This window comes from Andrena cerasifolii, chromosome 7, assembly GCF_050908995.1.
Source record: "Andrena cerasifolii isolate SP2316 chromosome 7, iyAndCera1_principal, whole genome shotgun sequence".
NCBI lineage: Eukaryota > Metazoa > Arthropoda > Insecta > Hymenoptera > Andrenidae > Andrena > Andrena cerasifolii.
In genome coordinates this window covers 9923552-9943748 of record NC_135124.1, presented here as the reverse complement: position 1 = coordinate 9943748, position 20197 = coordinate 9923552, and the positions used below count along the sequence as shown (strand labels likewise).

At 44.6% G+C, this 20197-nt stretch overlaps 1 protein-coding gene across 7 annotated transcripts in view; it reads left to right on the top strand.

The window, feature by feature from the left end:
- The window catches only part of LOC143371590 (uncharacterized), a 265689-nt gene extending 253390 nt beyond the window's left edge, over positions 1–12299 (top strand). For 3 of the 7 annotated variants that reach the window (XM_076816909.1, XM_076816908.1, XM_076816906.1), the window contains one exon: positions 93–1362. In XM_076816909.1, the coding sequence (XP_076673024.1) occupies positions 93–986 (894 nt within the window). In that variant the 3' untranslated portion in view covers positions 987–1362. Of the gene's footprint in view, positions 1–92; positions 1363–1925; positions 2074–4690; positions 4932–6564 lie in introns of those variants that run through there. The other 4 variants (XM_076816910.1, XM_076816912.1, XM_076816911.1 and 1 more) reach the window with 3 other exon arrangements.
- Positions 12300–20197: the final 7898 nt, after the last annotated feature.

Genomic DNA, 20197 nt, shown 5'->3' with positions numbered 1-20197 from the left:
TATACAGCGCTTATTGATCTTCGAATTTTCAATCGGGATGAATTTTTACGCCCTTTATGTCTACGATGTTAAATACTTATTCGCCGTTTCAGCCAATGGTTCATTGCGTGTCCAGCAGCGAACCGGACTCAGGCGACGTGCCAGTGGCGTCTGAGGACTGGAGGATTCAGGGTATCGCCACGAAGGAGATAACGCTTAGTCAGCCGGGTCTCCATGGCAAGACTTATGTGGAATCGACGGTGACTACTGGGATCCAGGTTGGTACCCATGTAGAGCAGGTCAACCGTCATCTAACCCTAACAGACATGCACCAGCCAGCCGATACGACACACCCCGAAAACACATACGCTGACTCACAGGAGCATATGGACACATCATCACCAAATCATTCCATATATTCAGACACAATGGACCACTCCCCCGTTGAAGACCAGCTAAGCGTTACTAAAGACACGACGGATGTCTCTTATACGGAGATGGACGGCAATACGTTGCCGGTTGTAGGTCACGGTCATTATCAGCCGATCCTCTATCATAGCCAGCACTACGTTCCCAATGCAAACGTTTATCGACAGCAAACCTTAGTGCCAGACCACGCGCATTACACCATGCTGCCGCAGAGTAAATTCGACGGCAAGCCTTGCGTGGAGACCGATCAGATAGACTCGCAGGTTGTACAGCATGTCGTAGAGCAAGACGACGCGGAACAAAATGCAGAAGAGAAGCCTGCTTTGGACGGCCAGACAGTCGGCGTACCATACTACTCGCAGAATGATGATTATCAAAAGTTTGTCGGCGTCGGTATCGCCGCACCGCCCGGCCTTTACCCGCACTTGTACAATTACAGGTCTGATTCTAATGGGATTGCTGTCGTTAATTATTCACCCGCTAAGCAGGCCTATATAAATCCATACGTTTACAATCAGTTCGTGTACGCGCAAGAGGCTGACGACGGTGAGGAGACAGACTCATCGTCGGAGGAGTGAGCATCTTTCTTTCGTACGGGTCGTATCGATTAATTTTGTACATTTCCAATTCGGTGAAAATCATCAGTGGCATTCCCCTTCCCGCGAGGGCCTATTAACGTGTTTCCAAAATGATACTATTAAGTTTGTAATTAGTTTGTATTTAACGTTATTGATTTTTTAACGTGCAGATACTTTTTGTGGGTCGGGCCCGCGGGGCTCGTCGCTTTTTTAGCGTTATTATTTAAAAGTTGTACATTGCAATAATGTATCTTGTATGATCAATCGTGTGTTAACGGATTGCTAAATGACGACAACAAACAAAAAAAAAAGGAAATAATAATCACGACTCTTTATAATAGCAAACAGAGAGAAAAAATAAATTTTTGCTAAACAATATCTTTCTGCCGAAAGTTGTCTGATGTACATTTTCCTAATTGATCGAAAGAAACGGGAGAGTTCCTTGCGATGGGCATGCGTAATCAGAGTTTGGATTTTTGTCTCGTTGGTATTCACAGTTTTCGTTTGCATGCAACGAAAGAATGATATCTTTTTTTGTACGTGCCATTTTCGTTCGGCCATCGATAGCGTAGAAAATGTAAGTTCTCTCTCTCTCTCTCTCTCTCTCTTTCTCTCTCTCTGTCTCTCTCTCTTTAAAAATTCACCGCGGTGTCATGTTCGCCCATCGTTCGTACGTGTGCTATCCGATAGAGTCAAGAAGTCATTATCTTTCAGTAGATTATGTTCTGTTCATTTCTTTGATATCTTTAAGTTCACAACTTATGTTTTTTCACGCTCGGTCGAAAGAATGATGAGGATCTTGCCCGAGGGAAAATAATAAAAAGAGATGGCTTTTAGCGAAAGTGAAACGAGCGATTTGGCGGTCGGTTAGATTGAAGTGATTAATTAGCATGCGACTTGGTAGGCTTGTGCCTGAGTTGATCGAGTTGTATTTGACAGATCTATACGACAGAGACGTTGAAGCAAGCGGAAGGTGTGGTGAGCACAGTGAGGTGCGAGGGCAGGGAGCATGCCCTCGGCCGCGGAATCAAGCGAAAGCTGGACTCCATCCATTCCATGCATTCCACCCTGCATGAAGACCAAGATGGTCAGTATTGTATGGTATTCTTAGACGTTAATCGTACCTTAGTTGCATAAACTGTATCGAATTATTATTCAGACTAAACCAGTATTGAACCATATTTTGATAATAAACTTTGATAATGGATAAATTGTAGCAACCACGTTAATCACTTCTTAGAACGATTAAATTTACTGAATTATTAAAGATGTACTGTGTTTCGAACGGCATTTTATCAGACTTGACTCAAATAGACATTACAATGTTTACTGGAGAAATTTTGTTTCGAAGAGATAATGTTCTATTATTATAAAAGTTAATTTATCAAAATGGTACATCATAGTAGTACCTCGACGGGGAGCAATGTGAATGATAATTGCAATTAGAATGCTTTCAACTTAATTTATGAATTAATGATTTCACTTTGCTAGTCGTCGACGTTTGCTCTATAGTGAATGTTATTGTTAAGAGTGCTTCCGGCTCTAGCAATATCGATCATTAGACTAGTAATAATTTAGGGATCTACGTTTCAATACGCCAAGTTTTCTCCATATGGCTTTCATATTTTATCGAACAATGCATGTCCTTACGTTATACACCGCCTCACTAACTTGCATGTCCTGGGTGTATGTGTTGCTTATCATTACTCGTTTGCTGCATGCATTACGGCACAGCTGCATGGGCCAATTAGGGCTTGTTGCATCGTGATTGCTTTGGTAATGCTTCTTAAGCGACGTTAAAAATTGATTCATCTCGAAATTGACGCGGAAAGAAACCAAAAACCAGTGTAACATTTGGCTTAATTAATTGGCACAAAGTATTGGTCCTCAGAAACATGAAAGGGAATACTTTTCCAACCACTCATTAATAAGCGCTAGTCAGTCTTTGGAGCGATGAATATAAATTCGCAACGAAACCTCTAAATCTACCACTGTTATCCTAAAATTTATTCTCAAAGATAACGGACCAAAATATTCCTTTTCAATTTCGCACCTTTGAGGGCCAAAGGAAAATACAACGTCTCAAAATTCATTTGCGCGTATTTCCGTCCCCGATCGGAAATGGATAAAGATTGTCGGTGTCGAAAGCAAAAAAAAAACAGACCTTAACATTTTTCACTAGAGCTCGAAGCAGGTAAGTGACGTCACTACTAAACATTTTTGATCCTCATCAAACCTAAGAGAGACTCGATGCTTGCTACACGAAAGTAACGACGGTGACGTTCGATTAATAAATTGTAAATAATATTCACCGGAAGGATTTGTTGCGTTTTTTTTTTCTTGTTTCTACTAATTGGCTGTCAGGTTTGTTAATACCATTGTTCACACAATTGTCACGTGCCATTGAAAGGGGCTTCAGTCACACACGTTCATTTCAGCGCGGGTGTGGCTCACCGGTTTATTTGCCGCGGTATTTCTTGTACATAATCACCCTCACACGTTTCACATGTCGCATGTGCATAATCCTGGACAGGGATCGCCGCGTTCTCGTCCTGGGAGGCGTCAAAACCCCGAGGACATCCACTGTACAGTCGCGAGAATTTGTCGCGTAAATCCTCGTCTTTATCACGCGTTCAGAACGATAGCCCGAAGTTTACGGTCCACGAGCGTTCGCTGTCCAAAACCGTTCAAATAACGGAGAAATTATCGCCCGACGAATTCGCGCGGCTTGTCGTTTATGATCCATTCAAACGCCAGCAGAGGGGGAATATTAAAATCGCGCCACCCGAAACGTAGAAGAATGTATCGCGCGATAAGTCCGCCGGATTACTGCGAACGGAGAGACGAACGACGGGAATTCATTGCATGTGCTCGACTCACCCGATACTCTCATTTCGCCACTGATCTCGCCTACCACCATCTGAATGAAGCTACTAATCAATTTTTTAACGAGCACACGCGCGAGCAAGGAGCACATTTCAAAAACGTACATTCCTAATAATAGAAACGTAGTGGTATTATGAATTAGGAAGTTCAGGGGCAGCCCCATCCATAAGGCACGCACCAAGAGCATACTTATTTCGCTGTTATGCGCTGCACCTTCTGGTCAAACTTAACACATGATTTTAATTAGACGAACGTTGGCGGGATCGTGTCGCGAAGACACTTACTCGAAGCGGTTGCAGTGTCCCTGCTACTAATAACCGAGCTGCGAAAGGTTGTACCGAAGTTCGCTTGATATTCAAGAGAAAAAAAATAGAGCTGTAGCTCCCGCAGCAACGTCTTAAGATTGCTGATGTTCCCACCGGCCAGATTCTTGCAGTAAGCACTGTCTGAAACTTCTACGCGCAAGTCGAACCGCTTTGGAACCACTACTGATGCTCTCAGATCCCTCGCGAAGTCCCAAAAAAGACACGACTTACGGTCATCAGCTGGAAGTATCAGACAGTGTTGATTGGAATTTGAAAAGTATTTCGAAAAGTTTCGACGACTAATGAAGCAATGAACAACCTAGGAATATTTGATTTTAATTGATCCGCGATCCCGCGACGTTCGTCCTGCTTCCTCAGACCTAACTTTGTTCTCACCGCGTTCACGATCGTGTCGAAATCATCTGCCGGGGCCTGAAGAAAGCAGCGCGAAAACAAGCAGAGAAAGTGTAGAGAACCGAAAGAAAAATATCGTGCCTTGTTTGGTACCCCTAGTAGCCGAGGCAAAGTCAGAGGAGAAGAGCCCGAGGAAACTGGAAGTGGGTGAGCTCGTATGGGGCGCCACAAGAGGAAGTTCGGCCTGGCCGGGCAAGGTCGAGTCTTTGGGCCCACCGGGGACGGTTTGGGTCCGTTGGTACGGGGGCGGGGGCGGTCGGACCCAGGTCGAGGTCAAGGCTCTCAAGTCCCTCTCCGAAGGCCTCGAGGCGCACCACCGTGCGCGAAAAAAGTTTAGGAAGTGAGTCGTACCACCTCGTTCGGGGATTAAGTATCAGATACCAAGTATCGAAGCCCTCTTAGGGACGGTGGGTGTCGCGAGGACCGACGACGATGACTTACGAAACGCTCCACGTAAATTTTCACGCTTGGAAGTCTTTTTGCGGTATTTTTAAATCTAACATGTACTTATGGCAATATCGTGTGATTGTACTGAAACATTTTGAGACGATACATGTTGCAAAATTTGTAATTCTGTCCTTGCACGAGGATCAGTTTGATGGAATAATTCTATCCTACGACCGTAGTAAAATTTACACCGCGGATCGTGTCGTGAATATGTATGACTCCGGTAAAAAATAAGGGCTTTATAAAAACGTAATTCCGTTTCGTATTTCATTATCGTTTGTCCAACTGTACCTGAAACACGTAAAAGGTATTCTAAACGAAATAAAACTGATAAATGCATTGCAAAGTGGATCCATGAAACTGTTGGCATTTATTTCGTATCCGTATTATTTTTACTCATTAATGGATCCGTTTCGCACGGCATTTATTAACAAACCAACAGCCAATGATATCGAGTCTCTGTGACAATTTAAGAGAAACCTTTGCGTAGCTGCGATTTTTCATTTCGCAATATCCTTTTAACAGTAGAAAGCTTTTAAAGTACCCTTTTAGAAGGCCTTTAATTGAAGAACGCTTTTGCTCTGACTCTTTATTCGCAGTTGCGCATTTCAATCTACCCTCTATAAAATACATGCGCAATTTTATTTATCTCGCTTAGTTATTGGTGTTTTAATATAACTCGTTTATTCTGTCTTCGGTATGCTCCCCGTAGCGTGTCACGTTTGTATAAGAAATGTTCACACGTTCGCACGGAAATCAATGGCCATCGGTGAAATATTACTGAAATCCGCGGCGAATTGCAATCGATCAGTAGGTGCACGGTTTAAAATATTAAAAAAGAGGAACGAGCGTGACGAGCTTTCAAGGCTTGGAAATCTTTTAACGACGTTATTCGCCGTTTGTAATCCGCTTAGGTAGGAATCGACAGCCAGATATTTAAATGCATTGAACCAAATCGAGGGTTTATTGGTCGTCGTTCAAAAGAGCCACGAATTATTTATCCGATTCAATGTGTCTTTGATATACTAAAATCTGCTTCAGTGGATCACGCGCACAAAGCTGCCACGGACAGAAGTCTTTTGAAATTTAAGGCACCAAAATTTCTAGCGACAGAACTCTAACTTTAAAGAAATCTGTTTCTTCCTATTCTAAGCGATGGAGATCTACAAACATTACCGCGTTGCCAAAAATACTCGAAAGCAAAAATTGACGTTCCAAGAGTGCCAAGATTCCCGTGTCCTCTTGGACAATCAATGAATCTCAAGTTACGTGTAACGGAGCTACTTTCGCGGCGCGTAAAGGGTATTTCCTCCTTATCACATTACAAATCAATCAACCACCGATTCGAGAGCAGTGACTGTGTATTCTCCCAGTCACCACCAGTCAGCAAAGTAGCGAAGTAGCTGCATAGAGCACTAGATGTTATCGCGGCTTAGCTGTTGCTCGCTGATACTGTCTCCAATTGTGCTGGGTGTCCGCCACGTCTAATCCCACGATTTCCTCGTGGCTCCCGTTTCTTTTTCTAGAAGTCGTAAATTGAACATGCAGCTGGAGAACGCCATACAGGAGGCGATGTCTGAGCTGGACAAAGTCACGGAGTCGAGCAAGGATCAGAAGGCCAACAGCAGGTCCTGCCGGCTGGCCAAGAGCTCCGATAGCAGCGGAGCCACGAAAATAGAGGGGAAGAGATCGTCCAAGAAGTCTGTTGGGAGCTTGAACTCTGTTGCAACCGAGCAGAAACAGTGCCGATGATCCACGTCCATGGATCGCTAGATGAGTCAACTTAGATCACGAAACTGCACTGCGTTCGGGATTCGTGCTTGTCGGGGGCAGTATCCTCGAGGCTGAAGCTCTAAGGGATGATGCTGAAGAAGCTGTTGAAGACTCGATATTGATGTCCGTTGCGTTTGTGATCGAGGACGACCGATATACCGATATACTTGTTCCACGCTACTTCTTCTGTGCAGAATTTAATTTACTCTGTATGTTACGAACTAGGGCAAATGTAAAAATACATTCTTTCCGGTGCTTCGAATTTCTACAGCCTTTTGATATTCAATATCAAGATTGCAAAAAGAAGTAATCACGTAGAGGGCAGAACTGCACGGTGCGAAAGTGACGTGGAACGATTGAAATTGATTGTTGTGTATATTCCCTTCCTGCCGGGGCAACGGGGGATTAACAACTCTAGATATACTGTTTCATTAAAAGAAAAAAAAATCACACAGCTCACAGATGCAGGTTGTTATAAATGGGAGAAGCGAATCTACCGCGTGAAAAATTGTTTGTAGATGCGTCGACGGAATAAAGCAGCCGATAGTAGATTGTCGATGACTTTCTCTGACACAGTTCTCCAGTAGGGTGCGTGACAGGGAGGAAAACGAGGGTGGTGTTTGTACTTCGAATACTTAGTCGCGTGTAACGCAACAAATTAGAACCGTCGATCCGGTGTTCCGATCCCGAGAACCACGAACACACTTTCGCGCGTTACCCCGTGCGTTTTTTCTTTTCACCCGCAAGACGGTCAGACACGGATGTAATTTTGAAAGGATATTTTTGCGAGGGAATGAACGGTCGCAGTATCTACGGAGAAACACTGTTCCCGATCGGACGTTTTTTAGATGGCTATACACATAAGTATACAAAGGAGTAATTGTTTTAACGGGGCGTCATCGTGTTGCATTGTAATATTGTGCAGTCTCGACACGTTGAAATCCTTTTTAACCCTCGTCGGCGACGGGGCCGGCGTTTTTTGATCCGCGTGACGATTTTGTAACGATATATTCCTTAGACGGTAAAGTTAATAGCGTATCGACGACTCGATGTTCTATGAACGCGGAGGACAAAAACGAATCTTGTATATAAGAGGTTAAGACCGATTAATTGATAGAACTGGAAGTCTCCATTGGCTGTCATATCCGGGGGTTTTAACCGACACGCTCGCAAGTCACTTTTTAACAAGCCAGGGCTTTCAGGATAGCTCGAAGTCAATTTCGATTACAAAAGAGCAGAGACGAAAAGGGACAAGGGAATGAGAGGGGATCGTAGAACGTCGAAGATAAAATCCAAGTACCTTCGGGAGGAATACTTTTCCATTTTCGAGTTCGTTCCCAGCGTATGATATACCGAGAAACTCACCCTTATTTTTGTATCGACACGGAATTCAAGGCAACGCAGCATCACCGTCGCACAATTTAGCTCCGTGACCGCGAGAAATGTTCCTTTGCATGTGCGTACGCATAAATATGTACAAAAACTTACTTACAGAGTGAATCTTTAACAGTTAGTAGGGTATATGCAGCGAGTGTTTGAGCGGATATTTCATTTCATTAGATTACCCTTGATCGAGAACCGATCGTTCGAGACACGGTATTTTTAATTCTGGGGAAGCTTTCGGCCGATGCATTGCTTACCAATCGTTGTCTGGCTTCCCGGTGCATCGAATAATTTCTGTTTCATAGACAATGGGATTTATCGTTTATTGGATGTCGTTCGTGAAAATTCAATTCTTCGTGGTATTGTTTATCATAACTTGGTAAGTAATGTGTTAAAAAGACGAAGCTTACAGTAGATCTGAACACGTAACAGACAGACAATAAAGAAGATGCAAGTATCAAAAGAGAAAGAGGGTCGCGCGAATTCTTTTTGTGGCTTGTCATTTTGCGGAAGAAAACGTTCTGAATTGAGTGGATTTTAAGAATCGTCGATTACTCGTTGCTACGCGAAGCCTCAATAATGAGCAGCAAGGCTCTGGAGTAATGTTATCACGTAAAACATTCAAAAGGACAGTGGACCAAAATCACATTCAGTAAACTGTCACTGAACCGCTCTAAATGTTACTTTTGTAATGGAGGAGAATAAGAAATATTAAATTCCTTAGTTGTTGGTGCAGAGTGTTTCTAGAGTGTTTGGCCGAAATTCTTGAGCTTAATGACCCGACTGATGGTTAAACTGAATGACCTGAAGATTCGCAATTGGTCTTCCTTACTATTACTAAACAGAATGAAGGAACTGTAGCTTGCTTCCAAAGTTTGCTCCAACATCTAGCAACACTCTGTCCTTACACGTTTCTGATGGTATCGTAGTTTCAGTTGCATTCTCCGAACAGTACGCGTAAACCTAAGATCTGCTGGATCGAATTCACTGACATTCTAAATGCAAGGACCACTAATATGTATTCCGTATCGAGACCGCAACGTCAAGGTGTTCGAGTGCGTTGAAAAATCCCGTCGTAGCAACGAGTGATCGTTACGATTCCGGGCACGAATAAATAACACACCAGCTAGTTGAGGGTCATGGGTCTTCAGTTTCCTGATCGATTAAGTTCACGCGCCTCTCATCAGCGACGTAACATCAAAGCAAATCAAAAGCTCGCGACAAGACGGACGTGTCGACGGGTCTCTCCTCGTACGCATTAAAATTAAAAAAAAATAAAAATCTCGCTTCCTTCCTTCCACGAAACGACAAAAAAAAAAGCGAAACGCGAACAGCGAAGAGACACTTAGAGCCTCTGGAAGACCAACAAGCGTTTATATCTCAGATTCGTAGATTTCCGTTTCGATCAGTGGCGAAAGACATATCACCGGCCGCGGACGACGATCTTCGAGATCGGTAAAAAGTTCTTTCGATAGGAAAACATGGAGAGAGGGACGAAGTGTCGAAGCATTCGAGGATCGTGCGAATGGAAACGTGCAAACGGCTGGCATCGCTGTACACAAAAATGGGACCGTTAATTAAACGTAAGGCAATTCTAATTTTATCGCCCGATTCCTTCGCCCAGTCGATGGCCGCTTGGCGGGATGTGATTCCGCCCCGCGGCCAGTCGTTAAATAGTTTCGTATAAATCGATCCAGCACGAGGGGGAAGCTTTCTCGGCCTCTCCCAACCGGGGAGGATAAGTTTGTAAACCAGTAAAGACTTACCTCAGTAACGTAATGTACGCAAGAATCAAACACGTCTTTATGATCGAGAGTACGTATTATAAGTACTATGTAGCGCTGACGTCCTTTGTATATTTTCCGTATTACTGTAAATAACTATACATACGCCTTATATCGGTAATTATCACTGTACGATAATCGTCTGCGTGCGCATTATTTAATATTTATGCGAATCTTGGGACGAGGGCTGCGTTTGTTCGGATGAGGATGAGCTGAAAAAGCGACGCGCGTCGAGAAGAAGCTTCTAGCCAAGCCCAGTTCTCTGCGAACCCTTTTTCTTATTATAAATTTCTCTTTCGATGGTTTTTTAGGGGAAAATTAATATATAGAATAGATCTAGAGCATGAAACTAGAAAAAGAAACGATGTATGAATCTAGAGTGTTCAGGCTTTAGTTACAGAATTATATTGTTAAGGGTATAAGTTTTCTTTTAGCGTCAGCGAAGCGAACTGTCAAAAGTTCCACAACTGATTGTCATTCATTAATGTTATTTGGCGTAATTAAATCGTGGCGTGACCGCCATATTCCTTCTTGCTTCAGGCTCTAGATTTATCCCTTAATATATGTATTCGATTATGGATCATTTGTATCGTTTTTGTGACGTATTGTTATTATATCGGTATTGGTGTAGCTCATAGCTCTATTTTTCTATGAATAATTTTTCTCATCTGGTGTCTAGCTGACTCTCGTCAACTGTCAGATGACGTTTTATGAATCAGTGACCAATTTGTGTTTTTAATTTCAAACTCGTCTCCCTAGAGACATAAATTCTAGCAAAAATGAACGAAGCGTGGATTCGTTGTCTTAGGTCGAGAAGATACAAGTTCGATCAATTTTTATAGATAGAAAAGAGAAATCCTCGAGTCACGTTGAAATCGTGGATGCGACGCAGGTCGAACCGCGTTGCTTTTTCTCGAAACGAAGCGACGAATCGATGAGCACAGAGAAGCGCGTGTATGGACAGCGTGAAACTATAAGAAAAAAAAGAGGCCTACGTTAGTCGACACTCTGCGTATCGGTTTTCTTTTTTCGTATCCTTTCTTTTCTTTCTGCGATGGGCGGACGAGTGCGATGAATTAGTGGCTAAAGATGTTAGTTGACGCGTTTAGGCGAGGATCGCGACTAACGATCGTGAGGGAAACAAATCTTTTGGAGAACCTATATACCGATAGTTATTGATGCGTGACTGAGAAGCACGGGTTTTTTCGGCAGATATTTATTAATATTATTTATCAAAATGGAAGAAGAAAGAATGTAGTTATATTTAACGGAGCGTTTCGTTCGCTTGTTATGTTTTGAGAGAGATATAAAAAAAAAGGGAAGGAAAGAAAGAAGGGAAGGAGCACGGTGCGACTTTTGTTCAATGTCGCGAACTGTACAGTGTGTATGTGTGGCTGTGTGAGTGAATACGAGAGACAGAGCGAGATGAGGATAACGAAAAGGAAGATTTCGGCGAACGAATGTAGTTTTAAGAGGCACCAAAAAAAAAAAATAAAATAATAAAGAAGAAAAGAAGAAAAACTGAACGATTCAACCGTGATCACAGGATTACCGATAAAAACAGATCTAAGTGACAGCGATGAATGCACTTCTTGGTGTACAATATGATTATTAACGCAGATAATAGCTATACATATTACTATATCAATTGTCAGTGGTATTACAATAAGAGATGATAATTTTATATTTACAAGATAGAAAATCGTTGAATCTAAAGTGAGTGTAATATACGTCTGTACTATGGAAAAACAAGGAACACAAAACACACATACCATACGCAAAAATCCTCCACTCATCGACACCCTTTGCGCCTCCCACCCACCCCTTTCAATCTTCACCCCTGACCACCCCAATCCAAAATTCCGTACTAGGGCAACAACTAGGGAAGCTAGCTTATTTAATATTTGGCATAATATATGTAATATATATATTATGTGATATAATATATGTATTATATATCGGCGACTATAAATATGAATATAAATACGGATATAAATATGATTATAAATATGAATATAAATGCAAATATAAATACAAAATATAAATATATAAATATATATATAAATATAAATAAATATATATATACATGAGAGATAGAGCATAAAATAAACAAAAAAAGAATGGAATAGTCCCGGTCGGCAATATTTGCCTGACACCGAGGAGAAAAGTATGAAGCTATGTGATCCACTACTACTAGTAGCTTTTAGCTGTAAAGACTTATACTTTATTTTGTAAATTTTGTTTATACAATGTTTGATCGTTCACGCATAATACTATTGTATGTGAGAAATAAGTTAATAAATCATTAACATGTGAAGTTACACTATGTGTGATTTTTCTCTGCCGTGTCCCTTGTATCCCCCTGCATTAAAAAAGATCAATCGAATTTCCCTTTAATTCAATTTACTTTTTTTATTTATAAGAGGCGTTTAATTAATAAAATTAATTTTCACCCCGCTGTTAAAATTTTCCTGCTTCACTTCAATAACCAGTTATCAGCTAGCGTCCAACAGACTTCTAATGAAGTTACTAGATGGCAGATCGACCTGTAGAACACCAGAAATAGTTACTCTTAAATAATTTCGAGCTACAAATTCTTCGGAATTCGACTTGAAACACCTCCTTAAAATTGTAATGAGCCCACTATCTCTCCAAGGTATTAATAGAATATTATAAAATTTCAGAAGGAAATGTCTTGCTACCTTCCAACTGCAGCTGCCTAATTAATCAAGCTAGAATTATTCAAACCCTTTCAGAATAGAGAACCCGTATATTTTCCGTATATCGAAAGTAGGTATATTCAACTGAAAACTCCCTGCTTCCTCGGCCGAAAACGCCAATGCAACTCACGTTTTTAAATAATCACGTGCCAAGTACAGTGTCCGCTAAAAGATTGGATACTTTCAAAGTACAGCTGCAATACATTTCCCACCAGCATTCTCCCATTCTCTTCGGTCGTTACGAGAAAAAGATTCATTAATCACCGAGGCCGGCCTATCTTCCGGTTATCTAGCGAACGGATGCCTGGCAAACTTTCTTCGAAACTTTCCAACGACCCACCCGTCCCGTTCGATTGCGCTCGAATGCCCTTGCATTATCCAGATGCACGCGGATATATGCGTGCGTTGCGCGCGATCGATAGCCCGCTCATCCGTCGCTAAAAGGGTTAATGATGCCTGGCGTGCATAAATGGCGCTCACGGGCCCCGGACAAATGAAACGTAATGAGCGGATCGGCAGTACATAGCGGCGTGTCACGATCGCGAAACTCGTAATAATGCCGCGCCAGGATCATGAATTTCCGTGCACCGTACCGTGGAACACGCGTGAATTCGAACAATACGATTAGCGGCACCATCGGGTTCCCGTCCTCTCTGCCTCCTCTATCAACTGCATTCGAGCCGCTCGGCTCGAAACCCTTTTTCGATACCCGCCGCTGTTTACTCGCAACGGCTGGCGGCCCGTTTGTTACTAATTCCCGTTGCGGATAGATCCGCGTTTAGTAAAAATCACGCCGGTTATGGGATACTCCCATTCCTAAGCTAGAATTTTGCGCGACGGAACTCGGAGAAACTACCTCCCGCCAGGCGACCGATTTCACGTCGATTTTCACCGTCTCGACACCGCCGACTAAAGGCCACCCGCTCTGACGTAAGTTTATTACTGGCTGCAAAACTTCACCCTCCCTCCCACCACTTCTAGCAGGTGAAATTACTTCATAAGCGTAGGGTCGTGCGTATCTCGAAAGGGTATACCGTGGTTCGCGTCTCTCTACAAGTTACCTAATGAATGTCGGGGGTAGAAAAGGCAAGGCGGTTGCCGCTCCCTTCGCGGCGCAAGGGGGATGCTTTTCTTCACCCATACCACCTCCAATTTATGCGTCTAGAGTGGTAACGAGGCTACCGGCGAAGATGCCTCCGGTGCTGCTTCGACATGGAAGAATAAACCGAGGGGGAGGTGTTTACCAGAAAAGTCGTACCGCTTGGGGAACGAGGGTTCGACGCGGGCCGTCCGACTGAACTTTTTAAAACGGCCGGGACAGCATCGAGATGGTCCCTGTGAACGATTGGCTGACGAAGGCGGATGCCGGGCGAACTTGTTAGAGGTTCTTTCGCGTTGGGTTTCGTTTCTGCACAGGCAGCTTCGTTATGTCGAGCTGCGCGATGAAATATTTAGTTAACAAGGGTAACCACATACATAGGCTTCGCGAACTGGAGGTATTCGCAACGCGAAGCGCAACGTCCATACAAATTCAGCTTCTCCGAATATCGTTTTCTGTTTAGCCTCGTGATTCCAGCCGCGGATGAAATAAAAAACATTGAAGGTTCAATTAAAACATTGGCGCGTTTAGGGTTGAAATGTCCATGCCGCCATTGCGCACCACCGTATCGAATTTATGTCGCTGAATATTTCATAGAGCAGTCTCGCGCAATATGCTTAACATGATCAAGGAAGTTTCGCGCTCCGCGCCGAAACAATTCTTTAACCCTGCAAATATTTTCCGTTTTACTTGCATTATTCTATGTCCCGTTTACCTTCCGCGATAAACCCATCCCGCGGACGAGCGTCGCAAACGCGAAGCGTCGTTCGCGCCAGCGAAAATATTTTTGCAAAAGCTCGTTACTTAAAATGTTTAAATGCGGTGGAGTTTTCCGCTTTCTATACAGGTTAAACTAACCCACCGTAGTCGCGTACACGCTGGCGAGAGCTCTTTTGTAGTCCTAATGGCACCCCGAATCATTCAATCCGCCGCTGCATAAATAACGCGGTTGATACTACACGGGGACCTAAGCTTTCGGAAGTTCAGCTCTGGAATTACCCTTCCTATCCTTCGTTCCTCTCCTCCAGCACTTGGAACGAGTTTCAATGATACACCAGGGGCTGCTCAGCCCCCTCATGCGCCCTTAATCCGCAAAATTTCACCTTGCGACAGTGGAAATCACGAAGATGGCCACGATATCATCGAATCCCTCGGCTTCTCCTACATCCACCGTTCCCTCGCATTAATCTTTTAGTCGACGCGGAACATCTGCCACTTGATCTGCAATTTTTCGCAAATGAGGCGATCGGTTTATTGTTTTATACAGCCCCTCTCGAAATTGTGGATTAATTTGGGGCCAGCCGAAATGCGCGAATGTTTTACGCTAAAATGAATCGATATGCCTTTGCGATTCTAGATCATCGCAATCTCTGTAGAATTTCGAGAAAAAAAGCGTCATCGGAAAGCTATTATAATCCGACGCGAGTGATTAATGATCCCTTCACTAACTTCCGGCGCGGGTTATTTAAATGCCAGGCTATCGAGCGCGAGCACACATCGATTGGTTTCAACAGCGAAATTTCAGTAAAATATTCGACGAATTAAACGGTAAATTTGCAGGGAAATTTCGGCGCATCTGTTGCGCGACAACGATCGTTTTTCTTGCATGAACACGGGGCAACGCGAGATTTATTCGCAGAACTGAACTCGGAAAAAATACGACCGCAACGGAACGGTCCGCAAAAGTGCCGCTGTTGGGAAAACGCTGGTTCATAAATAAATCGATGTGCGCTGCTCCTTGTTAAAAATTCACCGGGGAGCCTCCTTGGCGAGAAGCGCGCGACAAGTGGATCACGAGCGGAAAGTACACGGCGGTCAAATTTCAAAATATCGTAATTAAGTCGCGGGAGGGTGGGAGGGTGGTTACGAAACGCAGCTGGGAATAAAATTGTCGGATAATTAATCCAGCAAATTTTGCTGGAGCGTGACTGGCGCGTTTTCAAAGGGCTTCACTGTTTCAAAGCTTCCGACTTACGGTACGCTGGGGCGTAATATATTTTCGAATAAAGCTCGGCTGCGGCGTGCATCCGCGGGCCCAGAAGCTGCACAAATACGCTCAGCACTTCATCCTTGAATCAAACGATGAAAAAAAAAAAAAAAAAAATTAAATGCGAACGCTCTTAAACGCCGATTCGGAATGAGCTTGCTCGCCAGTGAAACGTTTCATTTCGACGCATCTGTGTAATATCCGTGCTATACTGGGGAATGGAATCTTTAACGTTTCAATAAAATTCATGGCTTTACTACCGTAGCTGTACTAGCGATTCTGTATGATTTTGGAAATTGGGGGAAACGTTTGAGTTGCGGTAATATATCGTACACTTTCATAATTACTTTGGAAATCAAATAAACTGCTTACTGGCTACTAGCAAGGAACTACCTAAAGCAATTTAATAATTTTCAGGATATTCGTTATTGGTAGGCCTCAAATATTTCCCCCACGTCGATCGCACGAATATTCCATCGTGTGCCATTAATTTCAACTGATTGCCCTCAAGTAAGTAAATAGCTTCATTGAAATAGATGGGAAGTCGCTGTCGAAAAGATGCACGAGCACTTTCGGACACCGAGTGCGAACGCAACTTTTCGTGGAGTTTCGTCTTCGAGTTGCGGCGAACCGTTCCCTTTTATACGAGCTTTCAGCTTATGGCGTATGAATGGGCCAAACGGCGGACCAGACTGAATTGCTACCTGCTTTTAATTTGGAAAATTCCCGCTTGAAAGCATTGAAATCACGATCGAGCAGACATGAAAGAAACCCCGTCCCTTTGACGTTTGCGTAGCTGCATTAGATTCGACGTTCGTCCCCTTTTAAAGCTTCGCATTGACAAAATCCGATTGTTAGTACCTGGCGCGTCTAAATGTTTTCCCGATAAATAATAACGGTATGGAAGTAATGGCTGCATCGATCGTGAAAATATTTCACGCGGGCCACGTAGCTGGATTGTATCGATTATTTTCGACCCCCCCCCCCCCCCGCCGCTTGAACCGAATTGTTTCCCTCGCCTTTAACACTCCGAACCTTCTATCGACCGCGTCTGTGTAAAAAAATATCACCCTCGAGCCTTCTATCGATCGCCACCGTACTTCGTTAGTGACTAGAAATGAGTGACCGTCCTCTGCTGCTCTTCGAGCACACTCGATAAGCTGTTCACACGCGGAAGCCGATCGAGGCTGTTGGATCGCTTAACCACGAGTTCGTCCAGCGGATCATACCGATATGATTATCGAATTATGCGAGCCTCGGTGCGCGGGCGGCCGCGTTTGCCGAACCACGGGGTACATAACCAATATTTAACGCCTATTAGTGCCAAAGAGAATTTATCTTACGCGCTACGGGGGGTTGCACCTCGGCGAAGGGGCACGGGCACCACGGTCTACGGGATTGGGGGCGAGCCAAGGGGGTGAGTCGGTTTAACGCATGCAAGCCGGTACGCGCAGAAATTACGCGACAGCGGGTATCTGCTATTGATTTACCAGTAGCAGGTGCATACGGACCAAATGAGTCCTCGTCGGCGGTATTATTAGGATGGATACGTCGCTCGTCACGCGCATCTTTCCTGTTATCGTTGGCGGACATGTTCCCAGGCAGCCTCTCAACGCGACGCATTCGGCTAAAAAATGTTTCGCTGCGCTGGATATTGATTCGTATTTTGAAACGGTTCCAAACGAATACAAATAATTGGAAGTGAATTTGCCGGGGTGGATGTAACTCAGAAAATGTTTACCTGACCCGTCTACCCTCGCACCTCGCTGTCGCATTAAGGTGTTATTAATTAAAGTCTGAAATTCTTATTAAAAAAGTTCTGTAACGCTGCTAGCCTAGGAGGGATTAAGACTACTGTCAGGAAGTTGGCGGAATAAGTGGGTCTTCCAATAATTCTGAAATCCCGCTGGAATAATTAGGATTTAGAGAATGCCCTGCTTACTCAAACATTAATTATTCGTTGGTCCCGATTACGTTCGTTCGGCTGCGCCGGTTTTCACCGGATCCCCCGAGCGCTATACAACGATCCCCGTAATCGCGACGATTGTTCTCAAGTGACACGATTTGTCTTCTCTGTCTGCGCGATGTCATTGACGTAGAATATAACCGATCCTCCGATACCGATGCGTCGCCACGTCGTGATAGAGGACGGGGCGCAGCCGAAGTTCGTCGTAAATCATGCCACGCGTCGCGGATCATGACGAACGTTGAATGAATCATAATTGTCTACCTGCCTGACGTGTCGCTCGCGAATTAATAACCGAGGACAAGGAACGGCACACTCGAGACAACGGCCGAAAGATGCAAATGGGAAACGGGGCAGCGTTCGACGGTGAATTAACAGCGCCTTCCTTTATCTCGTTTTCCTTCCGTCGATACCTCGCCCGCGAATATTAATAACACGCCCGTAGGAACTCATAACGAGAAGACATCCCGCGGAATATAATCTCTCGCGGTTCTAATTAATTTGCCTCTCCGCGAGCCCTTCACTTCTCCCCGCCGTATTTTCTTTCGCCGCGGCAATTATACAAACTTTGGATTTCCATCGGAATGCCGGATACCCCCCCTCGATCCGCCACCCTCGTTCCTCGTCACCCCCCTACCCCATCCGATTTGGCAACAATCGCGAGGTAAGCGGATTATTTAAGGACTTCCCCGTAGTGCATACTACGTGGAAAACCTTCGCCGCCACTATTCACCAACACGTCCGCACCCGGTGCCGGGCTTCCGCGAGAAAAGGGTGCGCGACACGGAGGGGCAGTACTTTTAGCAAAGTTCCAGATAAATCGCATTCCCCCGAATCGAGCGAAGGGAACAAAATAAAACGTGGCTTTTATCGGCATTTTAATTGCGCCCCTACCCTCAAAGTGCCTCGTTCGTTTTCCATAAAGAGCTACCCAAACACGGATTTTCTTCTGCTTCCTACAGCTTCGCAGACTCGCGCGGGAATCGTTGAACTATAATTTCAATTTATCTTCCGCACCCCTGTACAGGGGACAGCTAATTACGAGAAATACATAAGTGTCTACCTACCGGCCAAAGAAAGTGCACCCGAAAGTCTGAAATCAGCGTCAGCCGAGGGACAAATTAAATTCCGAGTACCGCGGAGCAGCTGTGCGCGACGCTGTATTCCGTGACCGTAACGGAACACAGGCAAGGAACGCGGATATGCCTGCAGCGGCATATCCAAAAAGGCACGTAGACGCAGAAACAACGTTTGTATTTCTATCTTCATCCGCATCCCCGCGTCTGAGAGTCGCGAGAGCAGCCATTCCCAGCCTCCCGTTCGCCACCCCTTTGCCTTCGCTTCTCCATTCGACAGGAACACACGAAGCAGCTTTTGCTTTATCGAGATTGCTCCGCCATCGAGATAGTCCTATTCTTGGCGCGACGGGATTCGCGTGTTCATTCAGTCGCCAGCCGATTCGCCTTTATATCGACCCCATCCCGCGTAACGAGGGAAATCTTATCCGGCGTTCGAACGCACCGTGGGAATTTAATCACGCACGGCGGCGCGCCTCTGATCATTCGGCGGCTCAACGCGTGAATGGTTAATTGGCTGAAATATTTCATACCTAGTGCGCTATTTAACCGTGCCCGTTTTGCTCATTGGGCTGTCAGCGATTGCTCCGCACTGCCTCATTTGTCGACTATAAATTCCGTCGCGCTTAATTTTGATTAGTGACGCGCTGTTTTCCAGCGGCTGGGGAAATAAACGCGAGGCATCGAAGCCTTTGGAAACGCACAAAGAAGAGACGCTCGGCCCGGTTTGACGGCTCGGGTGGCCGAGCAATTAGGACACGGATAAATCTGCTGGTCAGACGTGTACATGTCACTCGCGGGCCCGAGTAGCATGGGATTAATTCGAAAAGAGAAGTTACAAACGGCTAAACTCGAAATGCAATGAAATAGCGCTCGTGGCGTGGAGGCGGCTAACGAGAAGCAAACAAGAAGGGCTGTTTCGGATGAGACACCCCGTGGCTGGAGACTGGCGTCTGGAACACAGACATTTGTCAGCCACCACTGAAGCATCGGTGGCTCCGATATCCGTGCCACCAATTCTTCTCCTACGTTCTCTATCTCGTCGTGCCGTAGCAAGCATCGCTTGAAACTGGGATCTTCTGTGTGAATATTCAATATAAGAATGATGGCGATAGACACCATTTACACCCACCATTTAAGCACAGTGATCATTCCGCGGAAAGCAAACGTCTCGTCTGAAAGTTCTGCAACGAGTAAGACCGATAAGAAGCCCAGCAACAAACGAACCCACCAGCGAGAGCAAAGACGGATCAACGCTAAAGGGGCCAAATTGGCGCATCGAACGTAACAAGAGCAAGAAAAAACGGGCACAGCAGGAAAAATGCTGAAGAACGGCAGCACGAGCAACGTTGCCCTCTTTTCCTCGTTTCT